Source organism: Salvelinus fontinalis, chromosome 30 (assembly GCF_029448725.1).
Source record: "Salvelinus fontinalis isolate EN_2023a chromosome 30, ASM2944872v1, whole genome shotgun sequence".
Classification (NCBI taxonomy): Eukaryota; Metazoa; Chordata; class Actinopteri; order Salmoniformes; family Salmonidae; genus Salvelinus; species Salvelinus fontinalis.
Genome location: NC_074694.1, coordinates 739903 through 762809, shown reverse-complemented (window position 1 = coordinate 762809; position 22907 = coordinate 739903). Strand labels below are relative to the sequence as shown.

General features: G+C 46.4%; 1 protein-coding gene across 3 annotated transcripts in view; it reads left to right on the top strand.

Annotated features, from left to right (window-relative positions):
• The window catches only part of LOC129828539 (nucleolar protein dao-5-like), a 37370-nt gene extending 25751 nt beyond the window's left edge, over positions 1-11619 (top strand). For 2 of the 3 annotated variants that reach the window (XM_055889558.1, XM_055889557.1), the window contains exons 10-15: positions 1132-1539; positions 2521-3582; positions 4767-5207; positions 7629-7759; positions 8344-8424; positions 11401-11619. In XM_055889558.1, coding sequence (XP_055745533.1) covers positions 1132-1539; positions 2521-3582; positions 4767-5207; positions 7629-7759; positions 8344-8424; positions 11401-11559 — 2282 coding nt within the window. In that variant the 3' untranslated portion in view covers positions 11560-11619. The remainder of the gene's footprint in view (positions 1-1131; positions 1540-2520; positions 3583-4766; positions 5208-7628; positions 7760-8343; positions 8425-11400) is intronic. The other variant, XM_055889559.1, reaches the window with a different exon arrangement.
• Positions 11620-22907: the final 11288 nt, after the last annotated feature.

Here is a 22907-nt window from a genome sequence, read left to right as displayed (position 1 = left end):
AGCAAAGACTAAAAACAAGTCGCATTCATTCGTGACGACTCGATTCACTGACTGAACATCTCTCCTCAGAGACAACTTCTATATTAAAGACCAGGAGAAGCAAATTGATTCAGAAGATAATAAAATATGTTTACTATAGTTGTCTGTATTACTTTCTAGCACGTCAAGCTAACTGACAGAGTAGCTAGCTGGCTAGGCTAGCCATTGTTCAGCTACATAGCTAGCTAGCTTGTGGATGTTTTCCTTTTGAAACCAGAGGAAAGCAACATTCACCTCCACAAATGCTGATCTCATTGATATCCATACTGAATGAAGCACTTAAGGGACCTAATGGGCGCCCTTAACTTTTTCACTTAATTGTAAGGGGGAAATTCGCCTTAAAATGTTTTGTTCAACTGACTTAAAGTTGAGGTAAAATATGAGGGGGAAATTGACTCAAGATGTTTCATGCAACTGACCAAGTACCCCCGAGAGCCGCCCTCCAGTACCCCCCGAGAGCCGCCCTCCAGTACCCCCCCGAGAGCCGCCCTCCAGTACCCCCCTCGAGAGCCGCCCTCCAGTACCCCCCCCGAGATCCGCCCTCCAGTACCCCCCCCCGAGAGCCGCCCTCCAGTACCCCCCCCGAGAGCCGCCCTCCAGTACCCCCCCCGAGAGCCGCCCTCCAGTACCCCCCCGAGAGCCGCCTTCCAGCACCCCCCGAGAGCCGCCCTCCAGTACCCCCCGAGAGCCGCCCTCCAGTACCCCCCCCGAGAGCCGCCCTCCAGTACCCTCAACAGCACACATTTGTTGTAGTCCCGGACAAACGCACCTGATCCAACTCATTGAGGGCTTGATGATTATTAGTTGAGTCAGGTGTGCATGTCCAGGTCTACTGTTGAGGTTAGAGGTTGGGAAACTGTTCTAGAGCAACGGTAAACACAGCCACTTCTAAATCTTCAGCCAATTTTCCACATCTGGTTTGAATAACTAGACACCATCGTCAAGTTTGTTATACCTGGGGCGTATTCATTACACCGATTTTGTTTTTTTGTTTGTTGTTTTTTTGCAGAACTTCTCTTAAATGGAAGCAAAAGGAATGAAACGGGAGGAAAGTGAACATCAGTCTCATTTCTTCTCTTGTTCCTCTCTTAGACTCTAGCTCTGAAGATGAAGAAGAAGCAAAAAAGGCAGCAGCTAAGGCTACCCCGGCTAAGGCTACCCCGGCTAAGGCTACCCCGGCTAAGGCTACCCCGGCTAAGGCTACCCCGGCTAAGGCTACCCCGGCTAAGGCTACCCCGGCTAAGGCTACCCCGGCTAAAGCTGCGCCGTCAGAAGATTCTTCCTCGGACTCGAGCTCAGAGGATGAAGAAGAGGTGACAGTGAAAGTGGCACCAGCTAAGGCGACTCCTACGGTGACCCCAGGCAAGGCTGCAGAATCCTCCTCTGACTCAAGCTCAGAAGATGAGAAAGAAGCTAAGAAGCCTGTTGCCAAGGCCACTCCTGCCAAGGCCACTCCTGCCAAGGCTGCCCCTGCTAAGAAAGCCGACTCGTCAAGCTCAGGTAAAATAGACTAAATAGGACTGAGTCATTTTTTGAACTGATTACTAGAGAAGACCGATTCCCAGATCTGTTTGTACCATCTTGCTAACTCCTGTGTCATTGTCACGTCAATGAGTTGGCAAGACAACACAGAAAGATCTGGAACTCAGCCCGGGGAAGAACATGCTTGGCTTGTTTCTTGTTTATGTTACAAAAACGTTAAACAATGCATTATGTTGCTAATCATTCTCACCTTTTGGACCTCTCTGCGGTCCTGCGCAGGGCTTTGTTGCGGACTTGCGCAGGGCTTGTCTGCGGACTTGCGCAGGGCTTGTCTGCGGTCCTGCGCAGGGCTTGTCTGCGGTCCTGCGCAGGGCTTGTCTGCGGTCCTGCGCAGGGCTTGTCTGCGGTCTTGCGCAGGGCTTGTCTGCGGTCTTGCGCAGGGCTCGTCTGCGGTCTTGCGCAGGGCTCGTCTGCGGTCTTGCGCAGGGCTCGTCTGCGGTCTTGCGCAGGGCTCGTCTGCGGTCTTGCGCAGGGCTCGTCTGCGGTCTTGCGCAGGGCTCGTCTGCGGTCTTGCGCAGGGCTCGTCTGCGGTCTTGCGCAGGGCTCGTCTGCGGTCTTGCGCAGGGCTCGTCTGCGGTCCTGCGCAGGGCTAGTAGTTGGCTAGATAGACGCCACAAACACGGGAACTATCAGATCTGACATCCATGTTGCTTCTATTCTCACCCTGCACCTGTTGTTTTTAGATGGTACTCTGACATTTTTCATTAAAATAGTGGATGCAGTCCAAACTAAGCTGGAAGTTGTCACTTACCTTGTATGTAAAATATTGAGTTCTTTAACCACGGTTTTGTTGGCTGTTTTTCGTTGTTCTTTTGTTATCTATATTTAGAGAAACACAGTGAATGGAAGCTTTATATTACTGACTTGTCTGGGTTTGTAATATCAGACATACCCACAGACTAACTGAATCTGACATGTTCCCCTCTGTCGGTCCTGTAGACTCCGACAGCAGCTCTGAGGACGAGGCCCCAGCCAAGGCTGCTGGAGCTACCAAGAAACCTGCAGCAGCCCCCAAGGCCCCAGCCAAGGCTGCTGCAGCTACCAAGAAACCTGCAGCAGCCCCCAAGGCCCCAGCCAAGGCTGCTGCAGCTACCAAGAAACCTGCAGCAGCCCCCAAGGCCCCAGCCAAGGCTGCTGCAGAAAGCAGCTCAGACTCAGACTCTTCATCTGAAGATGAGGCTCCAGCTAAGAAGGCTACCCCAGCCCCTGTTACTAAACCAGCCTCCAAACCAGCCACCCCAGTTGTTAAACCAGCTGCTGCAGAAAGCAGCTCGGACTCCGACTCTTCATCTGAAGATGAGGCTCCAGCTAAGAAGGCTACCCCGGCCCCTGTTACTAAACCAGCCTCCAAACCCGCCACCCCAGTAGTTAAACCAGCCGCTGCAGAAAGCAGCTCGGACTCCGACTCTTCATCTGAAGATGAGGCTCCAGCTAAGAAGGCTACCCCGGCCCCTGTTACTAAACCAGCCTCCAAACCAGCCACCCCAGTTGTTAAACCAGCTGCTGCAGAAAGTAGCTCGGACTCCGACTCTTCATCTGAAGATGAGGCTCCAGCTAAGAAGGCTACCCCGGCCCCTGTTACTAAACCAGCCTCCAAACCAGCCACCCCAGTTGTTAAACCAGCTGCTGCAGAAAGTAGCTCGGACTCCGACTCTTCATCTGAAGATGAGGCTCCAGCTAAGAAGGCTACCCCAGCCCCTGTTACTAAACCAGCCTCCAAACCAGCCACCCCCGGGGTGAACAAACTAGCCCCAACCAAGGCCGCAGCCAAGAGCACCTCCGATTCTGACAGCGACAGCTCGGACTCAGAGGACGAGGTCGCTGCAGCCAAAAAGACCACCAAACCTACAGCCGCAGCCAAGACTCCTGCTTCAGCCAAGACTCCTGCTTCAGCCAAGACTCCTGCTTCAGCCAAGACTCCTGCTTCAGCCAAGACTCCTGCTTCAGCCAAAGCTTCCGAGTCCAGCAGCAGTGACGACAGCTCTAGTGATGAGGAAGAAGGTAAAGGAGTCAGTTTGTTCGTATTTTGTGACGTTTTGGTCTTCGGCAAGTTTTTTTCCCCCCCGACATCTAGTCAAGCTGAAGTAGGTAGCCAAAGTCTACGCTAGAGTCCTTCACGGGTCCAAAAAGTTGGACCTGTTCCAACGTCCCTACCCGTACCTGATATGTATGAATAAATACAGACCCGAGGACAGCTTAAAGCGTTCCGTATAGACCTGGTCGGATCCGATCCAGGTGAGGGAAGCAGAAAAGTACATTTTGAAGCTACTTTATTAAAGCGTGAGGGAGAGGAGGTAGAGAGAGGTGACACTCTAGCAGGGGTCGTGCTGTGTGTGTGAGAGGAGGTAGAGAGAGATGACTCTCTAGCAGGGGTCGTGCTGTGTGTGTGAGAGGAGGTAGAGAGAGGTGACGCTCTAGCAGGGGTCGTGCTGTGTAGCCTAACTTTTGCCACACAGAGGCTTTTGAGGCTCTATGACTAGCCTATTGCTGATTTGATGACCTTATGATTGGCCAACTACAACAAGCTACACGTGCTACTTGTGAAAAGAGCAGCAGTATAAATTATACCATTTCTCTCTACTGCAGCAGTCGCATTCAAGTCTTTCTGGATAATTCAGTTGAAATTACATATTGACATTACCCATGATAATCAGATCCGACTTAGACTTGTGATATTATTTTGATTTCTGGATCCGGACCTGCACAGGTCCCGGATTGGGTTTTGGGTACAGGTGGCTCTGTGAAGATCTCTAGTCTACGCCCCTTCGTCGTTGATTGGTCAACAGTAGGGAGTTCTTCATTTAACTGTTTGTCATTCATCGGGAGACTACTCCTTTTTTCATAAACGTCAAAATGAATGATAGATTTCTTGCTTTGTCTTGTATTAATTCTGACTACTTTGAGGAAGTGTATACTGTCTACGGCGTATCAATATGGACAAGCAAAGGTCTTTTTAAGCGAGGATGCCAGCTAGACGCTGACCGAAGCTGATGCTTTCAGAAGACACTCTTTCTCTCATGGTGTTACTTCACTGTGACCTAGGCCTACATGTATTTTGATAGATGTACTGTGTAGGCCTATTTATTGTTGTGTATCATATCTGTTTTATATTTTGAGGTTGCTTGTTAGTAAGCATTTCATTGCATTTGTTTTCCGTATCACCAATTTAACCTTGAACCTTGCAGCAGCTACCCCAGCCTCGACTAAGAAGGCAGCTACCCCAGCCTCGACTAAGAAGGCAGCTACCCCAGCCTCGACTAAGAAGGCAGCTACCCCAGCCTCGACTAAGAAGGCAGCTACCCCAGCCTCGACTAAGAAGGCAGCTACCCCAGCCTCGACTAAGAAGGCAGCTACCCCAGCCTCGACTAAGAAGGCAGCTACCCCAGCCTCGACTAAGAAGGCAGCAGAATCCACCTCCGACTCCTCCGACAGTTCTGACTCGGATACTGAAACCAAGACGACGCCTGCTAAGCCTGCTCTGACCAATGGGAAGCCAGCTACACCTAAAGCCTCCACCCCTGCTGCCAAGGCAACGACACCGGCAAAGGCTGCCGAGTCTTCATCGTCCCAGGACAGTAGCTCTGAGGAAGAGGAGGCGAAAGCAGTCGCCACTCCCATCACTAACGGTGAGCTTTGAACTCTAGAAGGTACAGTCTGGAATCTGGTCTATCGTCATTTCAATTCATGATATTTACCCATTGATTCTTAAAGAATATAACTTATCAATTAGTGATGGGGGGGGGGTCGATAGTTACATATTGGTATATTAATTTTGATGTATCGTTTTGGCATCGTAATATTGTTTTTGCGCTAGTTAGCCGTACTTGCAGCAAAACTCATGTTTATATCCCCTTCATAGTTCGTCTTTTTAAATGGGGAGCCAATTTGTTTCAACACTTATTTCCATGACTAAGCTTTGTTTTCTGGCGGCGATCTCTTGTCCCGCTGCAGAAGACTTATAGTGAACAACATGTCTGGAACATCGAAACACACAATACAATCACAGTATCGAAGCCCAGTACACATACAGTTGAAGTCGGAAGTTTACATACACTTAGGTTGGAGTCATTAAAACTTGTTTATCAACCACTCCACAAATTTCTTGTTAACAAACTGTAGTTTTGGCAAGTCGGTTAGGACATCTACTTCGTGAATGACACAAGGCATTTTTCCAACAATTGTTTACAGACAGATTATTTCACTGTATCACAATTCCAGTGGGTCAGAAGTTTACATACACTAAGTTGACTGTGCCTTTAAACAGCTTGGAAAATTCCAGACAATGATGTCATGGCTTTAGAAGCTTCTGATAGGCTAATTGACATCATTTGAGTCAATTGGAGGTGTACCTGTGGATGTATTTCAAGGCCTACCTTCAAACTCAGTGCCTCTTTGCGTGACATCATGGAAAAACCTAAATAAATCAGCCAAAATTGTAGACCTCCACAATTCTGGTTCATCCTTGGGAGCAATTTCCAAACACCTGAAGGTACCACGTCCATCTGTACAAACAATAGTACGCAGGTATAAACACCATGGGACCACGCAGCCGTCATACCGCTCAGGAAGGAAACGCGTTCTGTCTCCTAGAAATGAACGTACTTTGGTGCGAAAAGTGCAAATCAATCCCAGAACAGCAGCAAAGGACCTTGTGAAGAAGCTGGATGAAACGGGTACAAAAGTATCTATATCCACAGTAAAACGAGTCCTATATAGACAACCTGAAAGGCCGCTCAGCAAGGAAGAAGCCACTGCTCCAAAACCGCCATTAAAAAGCCAGACTACGGTTTGCAACTGCGCATGGGGACAAAGATTGTACTTTTTTAAGAAATGTCCTCTGGTCTGATGAAATAGAACTGTTTGGCCATAATGACCATTGTTATGTTTGGAGGAAAAAGGGGGAGGCTTGCAAGCCAAAGAACACCATCCCAACCGTGAAGTACGGGGGTGGCAGCATCATGTTGTGGGGGTGCTTTGCTGCAGGAGGGGCTGGTGCACTTCACAAAATAGATGGCATCATGAGAAAGGAAAATTGTGGATATATTGACGCAACATCTCAAGACATCAGTCAGGAAGTTAAAGCTTGGTCACAAATGGGTCTTCCAAATGGACAATGACCCCAAGCATACTTCCAAAGTTGTAGCAAAATGGCTTAAGGACAACAAAGTCAGGGTATTGGAGTGGCCATCGCAAAGCCCTGACCTCAATCCAATAGAAGAATTGTGGGCAGAACTAAAAAAGAGTGTGCGAGCAAGAAGGCCTACAAACCTGCCTCAGTTACACCAGCTCTGTCAGGAGGAATGGGCCAAAATTCACCCAACTTATTGTGGGAAGCTTGTGGAAGGCTACCTGAAATGTTTGACCCAAGTTAAACAATGTAAAGGCAATGCTACCAAATACTAATTGAGTGTATGTAAACTTCTGACCCACTGGAAATGTGATGAAATAAATAAAAGCTGAAATTAATCATTCTCTCTACAATAATTCTGATATTTCACATTCTTAAAATAAAGTGGTGATCCTAACTGACCTCAGACAGGGGATTTTTACTAGGATTAATGTCAGGAATTGTCAAAAACTGAGTTTAAATGTATTTGGCTAAAGTGTATGTAAACTTCCGACTTCAACTGTAGAATTGTGAGAATCCCAATACATATCATATCAGCACCTAAGTATGGTGATTATATCGTATTGTGAAGTCCCTGGCAATTCCCAGCCCTACTATCAATGTCTTGTGAGTTTTTAGTATAGTTGTGTAATATGTTCAGTGTCAGTTTACAAGGTCAAGGGAAATATATTTTGTAGTCACTTACCAAGAGGGGTAAAATTTACCAACTTGTGTCGCAGTAGCTCACTAGTGTCCTGGGTTTTTGGGTCCTGCTTGGGCTTTCTAGTTTTCTCCTTTTTAAATGGGCTAATCAGTAAATATTTCAGAATTCCTTCTCATGTCATCCTCACTAAGGGTTGAATTATTTTAGAAACCAAGGTAGATTATTTACAAGGACAGTTTTCTCAATGTCCCCCTCCCGTCTTCTCTCCCTCCACAGGCACGGTAAACGACAAGAGAAAGAGGGATGGAGAAGACTCGTCTTCTGAGATCGAGGAAGAGGAAGTAACGACTCCTAAAAACAAGAAAGTGGTACCATCACCACAGACTTTCCCCAAAGTCTCGAAGAAGGTGAGACCTCGTCAGACTGGCTGGGTTCAGAGCTGGGATTGGCTGGCTGGCTGGCTGGCTGGCTGCTGGCTGGCTGGCTGGCTGCTTGGTTCAGAGCTGGGATTGGCTGGCTGGCTGGCTGCTGGGTGGCTGGCTGGCTGTTGGCTGGCTGCTGGGTGGCTGGCTGGCTGGCTGGCTGCTGGGTGGCTGGCTGGCTGGCTGCTGGATGGCTGCTGGGTTTTTGGTTCAATGTATTTGTTATGATGGCGTAGTCTCAGTATTCAGAAATGTGTCCTAACAATGATTCTGGATCTGTAGCGCTATATATATATATATCCAACAACATCTATTCATGCCAGACTACCATTGCAGTGCTACAGATCCAGAATCAATGGCGGAGCCCATTTCCGAATGAATACACACACACACACACACACACACACACACACACACACATTGTGAATAAAGGCTGTGGGCTGTATACAGAACAGAGGTGCATTGTGGTACTAACGGCTGTGGAGCGTTATCAGATGCGAACTGAACTAAACCCCTCATTCTCTCTGTGACCGTCTGTGTCTCACGGTCTGTGTGTCCCTCGTCTAAAGGTCAATGTACCTTTCCGTAGAATAGTAGAGGAGGACATTGAGGTGGACAACCGTCTGGCGGACAACTCCTTCGATGCCAAGGTGAGTTTAACTACACCCTCCCCTGTCCCTCTGCTACACTCCCCTGTCCCTCTGCCCTGTCCCTCTGCCCTGTCCCTCTGCCGTGTCTACACTCCCCTGTCCCTCTGCCGTGTCTACCCTCCCCTGTCCCTCTGCCGTGTCTACCCTCCCCTGTCCCTCTGCCGTGTCTACGCTCCCCTGTCCCTCTGCCGTGTCTACGCTCCCCTGTCCCTCTGCCGTGTCTACCCTCCCCTGTCCCTCTGCCGTGTCTACCCTCCCCTGTCCCTCTGCCGTGTCTACCCTCCCCTGTCCCTCTGCCGTGTCTACCCTCCCCTGTCCCTCTGCCGTGTCTACCCTCCCCTGTCCCTCTGCCGTGTCTACCCTCCCCTGTCCCTCTGCCGTGTCTACCCTCCCCTGTCCCTCTGCCGTGTCTACCCTCCCCTGTCCCTCTGCCGTGTCTACCCTCCCCTGTCCCTCTGCCGTGTCTACCCTCCCCTGTCCCTCTGCCGTGTCTACCCTCCCCTGTCCCTCTGCCGTGTCTACCCTCCCCTGTCCCTCTGCCGTGTCTACCCTCCCCTGTCCCTCTGCCGTGTCTACCCTCCCCTGTCCCTCTGCCGTGTCTACGCTCCCCTGTCCCTCTGCCGTGTCTACGCTCCCCTGTCCCTCTGCCGTGTCTACGCTCCCCTGTCCCTCTGCCGTGTCTACCCTCCCCTGTCCCTCTGCCGTGTCTACCCTCCCCTGTCCCTCTGCCGTGTCTACGCTCCCCTGTCCCTCTGCCGTGTCTACGCTCCCCTGTCCCTCTGCCGTGTCTACGCTCCCCTGTCCCTCTGCCGTGTCTACCCTCCCCTGTCCCTCTGCCGTGTCTACGCTCCCCTGTCCCTCTGCCGTGTCTACGCTCCCCTGTCCCTCTGCCGTGTCTACCCTCCTCTGCCGTGTTTAATTTCTCTCCCCAATTTCGTGGTATCCAATTGGTAGTTAGTCTTGTCCCATCGCTGCAACTCCCGTACGGACTCAGTAGAGGCGAAGGTTGAGAGCCGTGCCGTCCTCCGAAACACCCAACCAAGCCGCACTGCTTCTTGACACAATGCCCGCTTAATCCGGAAGCCAGCCGCACCAATGTGTCGGAGGAAACACCGTACACCTGGAGACCGTGAGTCTCTAATGGCACAGAGCCTGGACTAGAACCCAGAGTCTCTAATGGCACAGAGCCTGGGCTAGAACCCAGAGTCTCTAGTGGCACAGAGCCTGGGCTAGAACCCAGAGTCTCTAGTGGCACAGAGCCTGGACTAGAACCCAGAGTCTCTAATGGCACAGAGCCTGGACTAGAACCCAGAGTCTCTAATGGCACAGAGCCTGGACTAGAACCCAGAGTCTCTAGTGGCACAGAGCCTGGGCTAGAACCCAGAGTCTCTAATGGCACAGAGCCTGGACTAGAACCCAGAGTCTCTAGTGGCACAGAGCCTGGACTAGAACCCAGAGTCTCTAGTGGCACAGAGCCTGGACTAGAACCCAGAGTCTCTAATGGCACAGAGCCTGGACTAGAACCCAGAGTCTCTAATGGCACAGAGCCTGGACTAGAACCCAGAGTCTCTAGTGGCACAGAGCCTGGACTAGAACCCAGAGTCTCTAGTGGCACAGAGCCTGGACTAGAACCCAGAGTCTCTAGTGGCACAGAGCCTGGACTAGAACCCAGAGTCTCTAGTGGCACAGAGCCTGGACTAGAACCCAGAGTCTCTAGTGGCACAGAGCCTGGACTAGAACCCAGAGTCTCTAATGGCACAGAGCCTGGACTAGAACCCAGAGTCTCTAGTGGCACAGAGCCTGGACTAGAACCCAGAGCCTGGACTAGAACCCAGAGCCTGGACTAGAACCCAGAGTCTCTAGTGGCACAGAGCCTGGACTAGAACCCAGAGTCTCTAGTGGCACAGAGCCTGGACTAGAACCCAGAGTCTCTAGTGGCACAGAGCCTGGACTAGAACCCAGAGTCTCTAGTGGCACAGAGCCTGGACTAGAACCCAGAGTCTCTAGTGGCACAGAGCCTGGACTAGAACCCAGAGTCTCTAGTGGCACAGAGCCTGGACTAGAACCCAGAGTCTCTAATGGCACAGAGCCTGGACTAGAACCCAGAGTCTCTAATGGCACAGAGCCTGGACTAGAACCCAGAGTCTCTAGTGGCACAGAGCCTGGACTAGAACCCAGAGTCTCTAGTGGCACAGAGCCTGGACTAGAACCCAGAGTCTCTAGTGGCACAGAGCCTGGACTAGAACCCAGAGTCTCTAGTGGCACAGAGCCTGGACTAGAACCCAGAGCCTGGACTAGAACCCAGAGTCTCTAGTGGCACAGAGCCTGGACTAGAACCCAGAGTCTCTAGTGGCACAGAGCTTGGACTAGAACCCAGAGTCTCTAGTGGCACAGAGCCTGGACTAGAACCCAGAGCCTGGGCTAGAACCCAGAGTCTCTAGTGGCACAGAGCCTGGACTAGAACCCAGAGCCTGGGCTAGAACCCAGAGTCTCTAGTGGCACAGCGAACACTGTCTTACACCACTGGTCCAGTCCGGGACGCCCTAGTGGTTTAGTTTTATTTAGCTGTCGCCATCTTGGTTGTTAGAACAATGGTCCTTGGGTCAGATGAAGCTGTTCTAAAGTCGTATATTAATGCAGAGAATCACTGAAGGCTTGAAACATGTATATCTCCTCGTTTCAGGGTTCTTCTAGAAAGTATATTTGTGTTGCTTGATCTTATGGATGACCCACCGGACACACAGTTCTGTGAGTTGGTCAGAAAACCTGTCAGTCAAGACACGCTTATGAATATTTGGCTCCCCGCCTTATTGATGGTTAGAGAATTAGCATTTTATATGATATCATTTTGAACACGGGATACTTAAGTAAAAGAGCTACAATATATATATATGTCGGTATTGTGTTGGTCCAGGGATGTGATCATGTCATTCTGGTGCTAGATGTGTTTTGACTGTCTCTCTCTGCTCACATCAGCGCGGGGCAAATGGAGACTGGGGCCAGAGGGCCAATGACGTGCTCCGCTTCACCAAGGGGAAGTCCTTCCGCCACGAGAAGACCAAGAAGAAGAGGGGAAGCTACCGTGGAGGAGCCATCTCCCAGTCCGTCAATTCCATCAGGTTCGACAGCGACTGAGAACCTGGTCATCATCATCATCACCCCTCTTCATCCTGCCGCTTGACCCCCCCCCCCAACCCGATTGAGCCGAAACATTATCAACTGAACTACCGACAGCTGTGTTGACAGCTGGCTTCCTATAATTTTAGTTCATAAGTCAATGTGTTAAACCTAAAGGCTTTTTTTATGGTGTAGAAGACACAAGTGGTCCTGAAATGGCACCTTATTTGTTTTGTCGTGCAGTACTGTTGATCTGATCTAAAGCAGTGCACTATATAGGTAATAGTGTGCTATTTAGGATGCAGAGGAGGGGGAGGAGTGGTCTGACTGTCTCTGTGCCTCAACGTGGTATAGATTACTAAAGGGTTAATGTCCTTAGGCTGCATTTACAACATATAGCCACCAGGTGGCGGTAGTAGGCCAACCAATTCTGTGTTATCAAATTTAAAAGTGTAAACTGTTCTCAGATTTATTTTTCTCTCAGCCATTAATCTGTTGTAATATTGTTCGCCCGGTATCTTCTCCCTCCTTCTGTCCAGTGTCTTTTCAGTATCAACATTTTTGAAATTCTCTGTTGTTTTATCGCTGTGTGCATTGTCAGACACATTGCGGGGTTACTTGATTTTTGTGCAGACCTGGGAGTTGAATGATAAGAATTTCATGTGTTGCCGTCTCCCAACACCTTGGTAAGTATTCAACCACTGCAATGTAAACTGTCTGGAACGTGTCCGTCCTTTTTATATTTTCTGCAGTCTCATGTAGAACCCCGTCACGGTTTAGATATGAAGGTTTTATGTTTAACCGTTTTAAGCCGGGAAGTATCGAGGATCATCCAACTGTCATTACGAGCTCTGTAGTCTTGAAGTAACTGCCCCCGGGGTCATGTTTAGTATACCATAACAAAACCGTTTGGAAACAGGAAAACACACGTATTGTACAAGTTCAGGTAGTACCTACCCTTTTCACTCCGTTATAAAACACCTGCTTGCCGCTGAAATGGCACTCTAAAGTAGTGCACTATACAGGGAATAGGGTGCCATTTCAGATGTCAATCTGGTGTTTATTCCTGCTGATGTGAGACTGCCCCCCTGTTGGTCTGCTGGGGTCGTTCATCATTGGCTGCTGAGGTACTTCTCTTGACCCAGCAGCTTGATTGACAGCCAGAACAGCTCACCTCAAGTTTTAATTTTGTGAATTTCAATTTCCTGTTTCTACTCGAATGTTAACCCCTTTTCTTATTGAGTCTTGTTTATTACCTGAATAAAAATACTTTGTGTTCCAATTTCCTTTCTACCTGCACATTTAAAAGCAGTATAGCAGTTCATTTCCTTTGACGTGTGAAGTAGATGAGATCGTGCAACTTCTTGGAGGATAACGGAACTAAATAAAGGAAACTTGTTTAAAAATACAACCAAACATGTAAATAACCCTGAGAGTTGCGTCTGTTTTCTGCTTCAGTTTGCAATTCATGCACCTTGGTTGGAGAGCGAGGTAGCGGCAGTGAATCCTTTGCACACTTAACTTTTGACCAGGACGCAACCCGTAACTTCATTTTTACCATAAATCAAAGTTGATTGGTCACATACAAAGTTTAGCATATGTTAGTTATAGCCAATGCAGTGAAATGCTTGTTCCTAGTTCTTAACTACAGTAGAATGTGTGTTCCTAGTTCCTAACTGCAGTAGAATGTGTGCTCCTAGTTCCTAACTGCAGTAGAATGTGTGTTCCTAGTTCCTAACTGCAGTAGAATGTGTGTTCCTAGTTCCTAACTACAGTAGAATGTGTGTTCCTAGTTCCTAACTACAGTAGAATGTGTGTTCCTAGTTCCTAACTACAGTAGAATGCGTGTTCCTAGTTCCTAACTACAGTAGAATGTGTGTTCCTAGTTCCTAACTGCAGCAGAATGCGTGTTCCTAGTTCCTAACTACAGTAGAATGTGTGTTCCTAACTGCAGTAGAATGTGTGTTCCTAACTGCAGTAGAATGTGTGTTCCTAGTTCCTAACTGCAGTAGAATGTGTGTTCCTAGTTCCTAACTGCAGTAGAATGCGTGTTCCTAGTTCCTAACTGCAGTAGAATGTGTGTTCCTAGTTCCTAACTGCAGTAGAATGCGTGTTCCTAGTTCCTAACTGCAGTAGAATGTGTGTTCCTAACTGCAGTAGAATGTGTGTTCCTAGTTCCTAACTGCAGTAGAATGTGTGTTCCTAGTTCCTAACTGCAGTAGAATGTGTGTTCCTAGTTCCTAACTGCAGTAGAATGTGTGTTCCTAACTGCAGTAGAATGTGTGTTCCTAGTTCCTAACTGCAGTAGAATGTGTGTTCCTAACTGCAGTAGAATGTGTGTTCCTAGTTCCTAACTGCAGTAGAATGTGTGTTCCTAGTTCCTAACTGCAGTAGAATGTGTGTTCCTAGTTCCTAACTGCAGTAGAATGTGTGTTCCTAACTACAGTAGAATGTGTGTTCCTAACTACAGTAGAATGTGTGCTCCTAGTTCCTAACTGCAGTAGAATGTGTGTTCCTAGTTCCTAACTACAGTAGAATGTGTGTTCCTAGTTCCTAACTACAGTAGAATGCGTGTTCCTAGTTCCTAACTACAGTAGAATGTGTGTTCCTAACTACAGTAGAATGTGTGCTCCTAGTTCCTAACTGCAGTAGAATGTGTGTTCCTAGTTCCTAACTACAGTAGAATGTGTGTTCCTAGTTCCTAACTGCAGCAGAATGCGTGTTCCTAGTTCCTAACTACAGTAGAATGTGTGTTCCTAGTTCCTAACTACAGTAGAATGTGTGTTCCTAACTGCAGTAGAATGTGTGTTCCTAACTGCAGTAGAATGTGTGTTCCTAGTTCCTAACTGCAGTAGAATGTGTGTTCCTAGTTCCTAACTGCAGTAGAATGCGTGTTCCTAGTTCCTAACTGCAGTAGAATGTGTGTTCCTAGTTCCTAACTGCAGTAGAATGCGTGTTCCTAGTTCCTAACTGCAGTAGAATGTGTGTTCCTAACTGCAGTAGAATGTGTGTTCCTAGTTCCTAACTGCAGTAGAATGTGTGTTCCTAGTTCCTAACTACAGTAGAATGTGTGTTCCTAGTTCCTAACTACAGTAGAATGTGTGTTCCTAGTTCCTAACTGCAGCAGAATGTGTGTTCCTAGTTCCTAACTGCAGCAGAATGTGTGTTCCTAGTTCCTAACTGCAGCAGAATGTGTGTTCCTAGTTCCTAACTGCAGTAGAATGTGTGTTCCTAACTACAGTAGATTGTGTGTTCCTAGTTCCTAACTGCAGCAGAATGTGTGTTCCTAGTTCCTAACTGCAGCAGAATGTGTGTTCCTAGTTCCTAACTGCAGCAGAATGTGTGTTCCTAGTTCCTAACTGCAGTAGAATGTGTGTTCCTAACTACAGTGGAATGTGTGTTCCTAGTTCCTAACTACAGTAGAATGTGTGTTCCTAACTACAGTGGAATGTGTGTTCCTAGTTCCTAACTGCAGTGGAATGTGTGTTCCTAGTTCCTAACTGCAGTGGAATGTGTGTTCCTAGTTCCTAACTGCAGTGGAATGTGTGTTCCTAGTTCCTAACTGCAGTAGAATGTGTTTCCTAGTTCCTAACTACAGTGGAATGTGTGTTCCTAGTTCCTAACTGCAGTGGAATGTGTGTTCCTAGTTCCTAACTGCAGTGGAATGCGTGTTCCTAGTTCCTAACTGCAGTAGAATGCGTGTTCCTAGTTCCTAACTGCAGTAGAATGCGTGTTCCTAGTTCCTAACTGCAGTAGAATGCGTGTTCCTAACTGCAGTAGAATGCGTGTTCCTAACTGCAGTAGAATGTGTGTTCCTAACTGCAGTAGAATGTGTGTTCCTAGTTCCTAACTGCAGTGGAATGTGTGTTCCTAGTTCCTAACTGCAGTAGAATGTGTGTTCCTAGTTCTTAACTGCAGTAGAATGCGTGTTCCTAGTTCTTAACTACAGTATAATGTGTGTTCCTAGTTCCTAACTGCAGTAGAATGCGTGTTCCTAACTGCAGTGGAATGTGTGTTCCTAGTTCCTAACTGCAGTGGAATGTGTGTTCCTAGTTCCTAACTGCAGTGGAATGTGTGTTCCTAGTTCCTAACTGCAGTAGAATGTGTTTCCTAGTTCCTAACTGCAGTAGAATGTGTGTTCCTAACTACAGTGGAATGTGTGTTCCTAGTTCCTAACTGCAGTGGAATGTGTGTTCCTAGTTCCTAACTGCAGTGGAATGCGTGTTCCTAGTTCCTAACTGCAGTAGAATGCGTGTTCCTAGTTCCTAACTGCAGTAGAATGTGTGTTCCTAGTTCCTAACTGCAGTAGAATGCGTGTTCCTAGTTCCTAACTGCAGTAGAATGCGTGTTCCTAGTTCCTAACTGCAGTAGAATGCGTGTTCCTAACTGCAGTAGAATGTGTGTTCCTAACTGCAGTAGAATGTGTGTTCCTAGTTCCTAACTGCAGTAGAATGTGTGTTCCTAGTTCCTAACTGCAGTAGAATGTGTGTTCCTAGTTCCTAACTGCAGTAGAATGTGTGTTCCTAGTTCCTAACTGCAGTAGAATGCGTGTTCCTAACTGCAGTAGAATGTGTGTTCCTAACTGCAGTAGAATGTGTGTTCCTAGTTCCTAACTGCAGTAGAATGTGTGTTCCTAGTTCCTAACTGCAGTAGAATGTGTGTTCCTAGTTCCTAACTGCAGTAGAATGTGTGTTCCTAGTTCCTAACTGCAGTAGAATGTGTGTTCCTAGTTCTTAACTGCAGTAGAATGCGTGTTCCTAGTTCTTAACTACAGTATAATGTGTGTTCCTAGTTCCTAACTACAGTAGAATGTGTGTTCCTAGTTCCTAACTGCAGTAGAATGTGTGTTCCTAGTTCCTAACTGCAGTAGAATGTGTGTTCCTAGTTCCTAACTGCAGTAGAATGTGTGTTCCTAGTTCCTAACTGCAGTAGAATGCGTGTTCCTAGTTCCTAACTGCAGTAGAATGCGTGTTCCTAGTTCCTAACTGCAGTAGAATGTGTGTTCCTAGTTCCTAACTGCAGTAGAATGCGTGTTCCTAGTTCCTAACTGCAGTAGAATGTGTGTTCCTAGTTCCTAACTGCAGTAGAATGTGTTTCCTAGTTCCTAACTGCAGTAGAATGTGTGTTCCTAACTACAGTGGAATGTGTGTTCCTAGTTCCTAACTGCAGTAGAATGCGTGTTCCTAACTGCAGTAGAATGTGTGTTCCTAGTTCCTAACTGCAGTAGAATGTGTGTTCCTAGTTCCTAACTGCAGTAGAATGTGTGCTCCTAGTTCCTAACTGCAGTAGAATGTGTGTTCCTAGTTCCTAACTACAGTAGAATGTGTGCTCCTAGTTCCTAACTACAGCGGAATGTGTGTTCCTAGTTCCTAACTGCAGCAGATCCCTGGGTTTGGACTGCGGACATAATCTTGTGAAACTACATCCTGGACTTCCTGACTAGATCCCTGACTCAACACAGGGGCCCCCCAGGGGTGTGTCCTCAGCCCCCTGCTGTACTCCCTTGTTCACCCACGACTGCGTGGCTTTGCATGACACCGACTATCAAGTTTGCTGACGACAACCCCATTTGTAGGCCTGGTAACCATCGACGACGAGTCAGCCTATATTTTAATACACGTACAAAACGATCGTCTTTCCATCGTGGCTTTTTTTTGGTTTGTTTTACATGAAAAGGGGAGGTAAACTTGGCCCCCCGCAGACAATCGATCTGACAATCGACTTTAGTTTCAGTCATGGGATTTTCTTTTGCTTTAACTCCTGCCACAGCCCTGAATTATGTTAAACTAATTAAAACTGTCTTAGATTATAACCCCGTCACAAGCACCACAGACCAACATCATCACTACTGCGTTTTTGCAACAGATGAGATATGCATTTCATTTTTTAGAGCCTTTTCCAAAATTCCTCTTTAGAAAGTATATTTTTTTCCTGTCTTTTTTTGTAACTGTACCTTATGAGTCTATATGTAAGGTGGGGTGTCATTATTAACTCCTAGGAGTCTATATGTAAAGGTGGGGTGTCAATATTAACTCCTAGGAGTCTATATGTAAGGTGGGGTGTCAATATTAACTCCTAGGAGTCTATATGTAAAGGTGGGGTGTCAATATTAACTCATAGGAGTCTATATGTAAAGGTGGGGTGTCAATATTTACTCCTAGGAGTCTATATGTAAGGTGGGGTGTCAATATTAAGTCCTAGGAGTCTATATGTAAGGTGGGGTGTCAATATTAAGTCCTAGGAGTCTATATGTAAGGTGGGGTGTCAATATTAACTCCTAGGAGTCTATATGTAAAGTGGGGTGTCAATATTAACTCCTAGGAGTCTATATGTAAGGTGGGGTGTCATTATTAACTCCTAGGAGTCTATATGTAAAGGTGGGGTGTCAATATTTACTCCTAGGAGTCTATATGTAAGGTGGGGTGTCAATATTAAGTCCAAGGAGTCTGTGTAAGGTGGGGTGTCAATATTAACTCCTAGGAGTCTATATGTAAGGTGGGGTGTCATTATTAACTCATAGGAGTCTATATGTAAGGTGGGGTGTCAATATTAACTCCTAGGAGTCTATATGTAAGGTGGGGTGTCAATATTTACTCCTAGGAGTCTATATGTAAGGTGGGGTGTCAATATTAAGTCCAAGGAGTCTGTGTAAGGTGGGGTGTCAATATTAACTCCTAGGAGTCTATATGTAAGGTGGGGTGTCATTATTAACTCATAGGAGTCTATATGTAAGGTGGGGTGTCAATATTAACTCCTAGGAGTCTATATGTAAGGTGGGGTGTCAATATTTACTCCTAGGAGTCTATATGTAAGGTGGGGTGTCAATATTAAGTCCTAGGAGTCTATATGTAAAGGTGGGGTGTCAATATTTACTCCTAGGAGTCTATATGTAAGGTGGGGTGTCAATATTAACTCCTAGGAGTCTATATGTAAAGGTGGGGTGTCAATATTAACTCCTAGGAGTCTATATGTAAGGTGGGGTGTCAATATTAACTCCTAGGAGTCTATATGTAAAGGTGGGGTGTCAATATTAACTCCTAGGAGTCTATATGTAAGGTGGGGTGTCAATATTAACTCCTAGGAGTCTATATGTAAGGTGGGGTGTCAATATTAAGTCAACAATCTAATCATTCACGTTCACCCTTTAGCCAAAGGAAGCGAATAAGGATAACTTGGCATTGGTTTATTAAAGGCAGACTCAGCGGTATGATGTAGATGCAGAAAGTAAACAGCATAGTGGGTCAATTTCCACAGCAACTAAGAGCGTTGAAGCGCCAGGTTCAACTTCTCCGCTGTGTTGGTCCCGTGGCTACTAGCACATTGTAACAGCGTGAAGCAAACCTGTGACCATTGCGCACAGACATTGTATGTGACTGTGTGAAAGTGAATTATTGCATCACGCTCATCACGCGGTGCTGCTCGTGGCAACGTCATTTCGCTGAGTCTACCTTCAGCCAATCCAAGGGGTGTGGAAACTTTCTGAACTGATACCTAATAAGGATAATGTAGTTTCTAATGGCAGCCTGCAGGAGCCCGGTCGGCCTTCAACTTGAGCGACTCAATGAGAGGGCAGCACTGAGCTAGCCTGCAACGACACGCTAAAACGCCACTTCCTGATCTTCAAATGCGCCACTGAGACCTCACATAGGAAACAACGGGGGTGATGGTTTCATCCATAAACATTTTTTTTACAGTCTATGATTTTAGCCCATTTTATCATTGCTCGAATTTCAACAACTAGTTTGGATTGGCTGAAGGTAGACTCAGCGAAATGACGTTGCCACGAGCAGCACCGCAGATATTGCTATGAGCGTGATGCAATAATTCACTTTCACATTTAATGTAATCGGTTCAGAAAGTTACCACATCCCAAAGTGGGATTAAAATTTATTTAATTGTACATTTTTTCTCAACAACTCTGTGTTGTTGTCTGTGTCACACTGCTATGCTTTATCTTGACCAGGTCGCAGCTGTAAATGAGAACTTGTTCTCAACTGGCCTACCTGGTTAAATAAAGGTGAAATAACTGGCCTACCTGGTTAAATAAAGGTGAAATAACTGGCCTACCTGGTTAAATAAAGGTGAAATAACTGGCCTACCTGGTTAAATAAAGGTGAAATAACTGGCCTACCTGGTTAAATAAAGGTGAAATAACTGGCCTACCTGGTTAAATAAAGGTGAAATAACTGGCCTACCTGGTTAAATAAAGGTGAAATAACTGGCCTACCTGGTTAAATAAAGGTGAAAAAAAATTATTTTACAAATGGCATGAGGAGGTAAGGCAATAAATAGGCCATAGTAGCAAAGTAATTACAATTTAGCAGATTAACACTGGAGTGATAGATGAGCAGATGATGGGGTGTAAGTGGTGATACTGGAGTGATAGATGAGCAGATGATGGTGTGTAAAAGAGCAGCAACGTTTGTCCTGTGTAGCTGCATGCCTTTCTTTGTTTGCTGTAAATTCATACTTTTTTTTTTCAATAAACGTTAATCAAATACAACCACTGACTGTTTGCTAGTTGCAACCCAAACGACATAGGCCTACATCGTCGGAGATTCATTTGTGCGGGAAATGTCATTTTTAGTTTCGAGTTGCCAATTTAAAAAAAGATCAGTTAATTCACAGGGGAGAAAACACTTAAGCTGGTACACCAGAGGCTTCATGGTGAGAGACTGTATGTGTGGGAGATGATTGGTTGGGAGATGAGGAAGATGATTGGTTGGGAGATGAGGAAGATGATTGGTTGGGAGATGAGGAAGATGATTGGTTGGGAGATGAGGAAGATGATTGGTTGGGAGATGAGGAAGATGATTGGTTGGGAGATGAGTAAGATGATTGGTTGGGAGATGAGGGAGATGATTGGTTGGGAGATGAGGAAGATGATTGGTTGGGAGATGAGGAAGATGATTGGTTGGGAGATGAGGAAAATGATTGGTTGGGAGATGAGGAAGATGATTGGTTGGGAGATGAGGAAGATGATTGGTTGGGAGATGAGGAAGATGATTGGTTGGGAGATGAGGAAGATGATTGGTTGGGAGATGAGTAAGATGATTGGTTGGGAGATGAGGGAGATGATTGGTTGGGAGATGAGGAAGATGATTGGTTGGGAGATGAGGAAGATGATTGGTTGGGAGATGAGGAAGATTAGGTTAAAGCCTATTGCAACGTTAGATTCTCCCGTTCTTTCTATTTGCTAATGGAGGCCAAGTTTGACCTAAACAAATAGCTTTCCAATAATTTTTTTGTCTTGAGGTAAGAAAACAATTAACTTCCAGCAATCAGATATCATTCATTTACTTAATGTCATTACTTTTGTGCTTACTTGTGATGTTAAACAAATTAGTGAATGTTTTGGAGTAGCTTCCATCAGTGTAATTGTCTGCACTTCCAATCCCCCACATATATGTTTACATACATACATACAAGATGATATATTGTCTTACAAAGTGAGAAAGTAACACTCACTCAGATCTCACCGAGTAACCTTTACTGAACTGTGCTAACTATGTCCCCAGATCTCAGCTAGTAGTCTTAACCCACTGTGTTAACTATGTCCCCAGGTCTCAGCATGTAGAATTAACCCACTGTGTTAACCATGTCCCCAGGTCTCAGCTAGTAGTCTTAACCAACTGTGTTAACTATGTCCCCAGATCTCAGCTAGTAGTGTAGTCTTAACCCACTGTGTTAACTATGTCCCCAGGTCTCAGCATGTAGAATTAACCCACTGTGTTAACCATGTCCCCAGGTCTCAGCTAGTAGTCTTAACCCTTTGTGTTAACTATGTCCCCAGATCTCAGCTAGTAGTCTTAACCCACTGTGTTAACTATGTCCCCAGATCTCAGCTAGTAGTCTTAACCCACTGTGTTAACTATGTCCCCAGGTCTCAGCTAGTAGTGTAGTCTTAACCCACTGTGTTAACTATGTCCCCAGATCTCAGCTAGTAGTCTTAACCAACTGTGTTAACTATGTCCCCAGATCTCAGCTAGTAGTGTAGGCTTAACCCACTGTGTTAACTATGTCCCCAGGTCTCAGCATGTAGAATTAACCCACTGTGTTAACCATGTCCCCAGGTCTCAGCTAGTAGTCTTAACCCTTTGTGTTAACTATGTCCCCAGATCTCAGCTAGTAGTGTAGTCTTAACCCACGGTGTTAACTATGTCCCCAGATCTCAGCTAGTAGTCTTAATCCACTGTGTTAACTATGTCCCCAGGTCTCAGCATGTAGTCTTAACCCACTGTGTTAACTATGTCCCCAGATCTCAGCTAGTAGTCTTAACCCACTGTGTTAACTATGTCCCCAGATCTCAGCTAGTAGTCTTAACCAACTGTGTTAACTATGTCCCCAGGTCTCAGCTAGTAGTCTTAACCAACTGTGTTAACTATGTCCCCAGGTCTCAGCTAGTAGTCTTAACCAACTGTGTTAACTATGTCCCCAGGTCTCAGCTAGTAGTCTTAACCAACTGTGTTAACTATGTCCCCAGGTCTCAGCTAGTAGTGTAGTCTTAACCCACTGTGTTAACTATGTCCCCAGATCTCAGCTAGTAGTGTAGTCTTAACCCACTGTGTTAACTATGTCCCCATGTCTCAGCTAGTAGTCTTAACCCACTGTGTTAACTATGTCCCCAGATCTCAGCTAGTAGTCTTAACCCACTGTGTTAACTATGTCCCCAGATCTCAGCTAGTAGTCTTAACCCACTGTGTTAACTATGTCCCCAGATCTCAGCTAGTAGTCTTAACCCACTGTGTTAACTATGTCCCCAGGTCTCAGCTAGTAGTCTTAACCAACTGTGTTAACTATGTCCCCAGGTCTCAGCTAGTAGTCTTAACCAACTGTGTTAACTATGTCCCCAGGTCTCAGCTAGTAGTGTAGTCTTAACCCACTGTGTTAACTATGTCCCCAGATCTCAGCTAGTAGTCTTAACCCACTGTGTTAACTATGTCCCCAGGTCTCAGCTAGTAGTGTAGTCTTAACCCACTGTGTTAACTATGTCCCCAGATCTCAGCTAGTAGTCTTAACCCACTGTGTTAACTATGTCCCCAGGTCTCAGCTAGTAGTGTAGTCTTAACCCACTGTGTTAACTATGTCCCCAGATCTCAGCTAGTAGTCTTAACCCACTGTGTTAACTATGTCCCCAGGTCTCAGCTAGTAGTCTTAACCCACTGTGTTAACTATGTCCCCAGGTCTCAGCTAGTAGTCTTAACCAACTGTGTTAACTATGTCCCCAGATCTCAGCTAGTAGTGTAGTCTTAACCCACTGTGTTAACTATGTCCCCAGGTCTCAGCATGTAGAATTAACCCACTGTGTTAACCATGTCCCCAGGTCTCAGCTAGTAGTCTTAACCCTTTGTGTTAACTATGTCCCC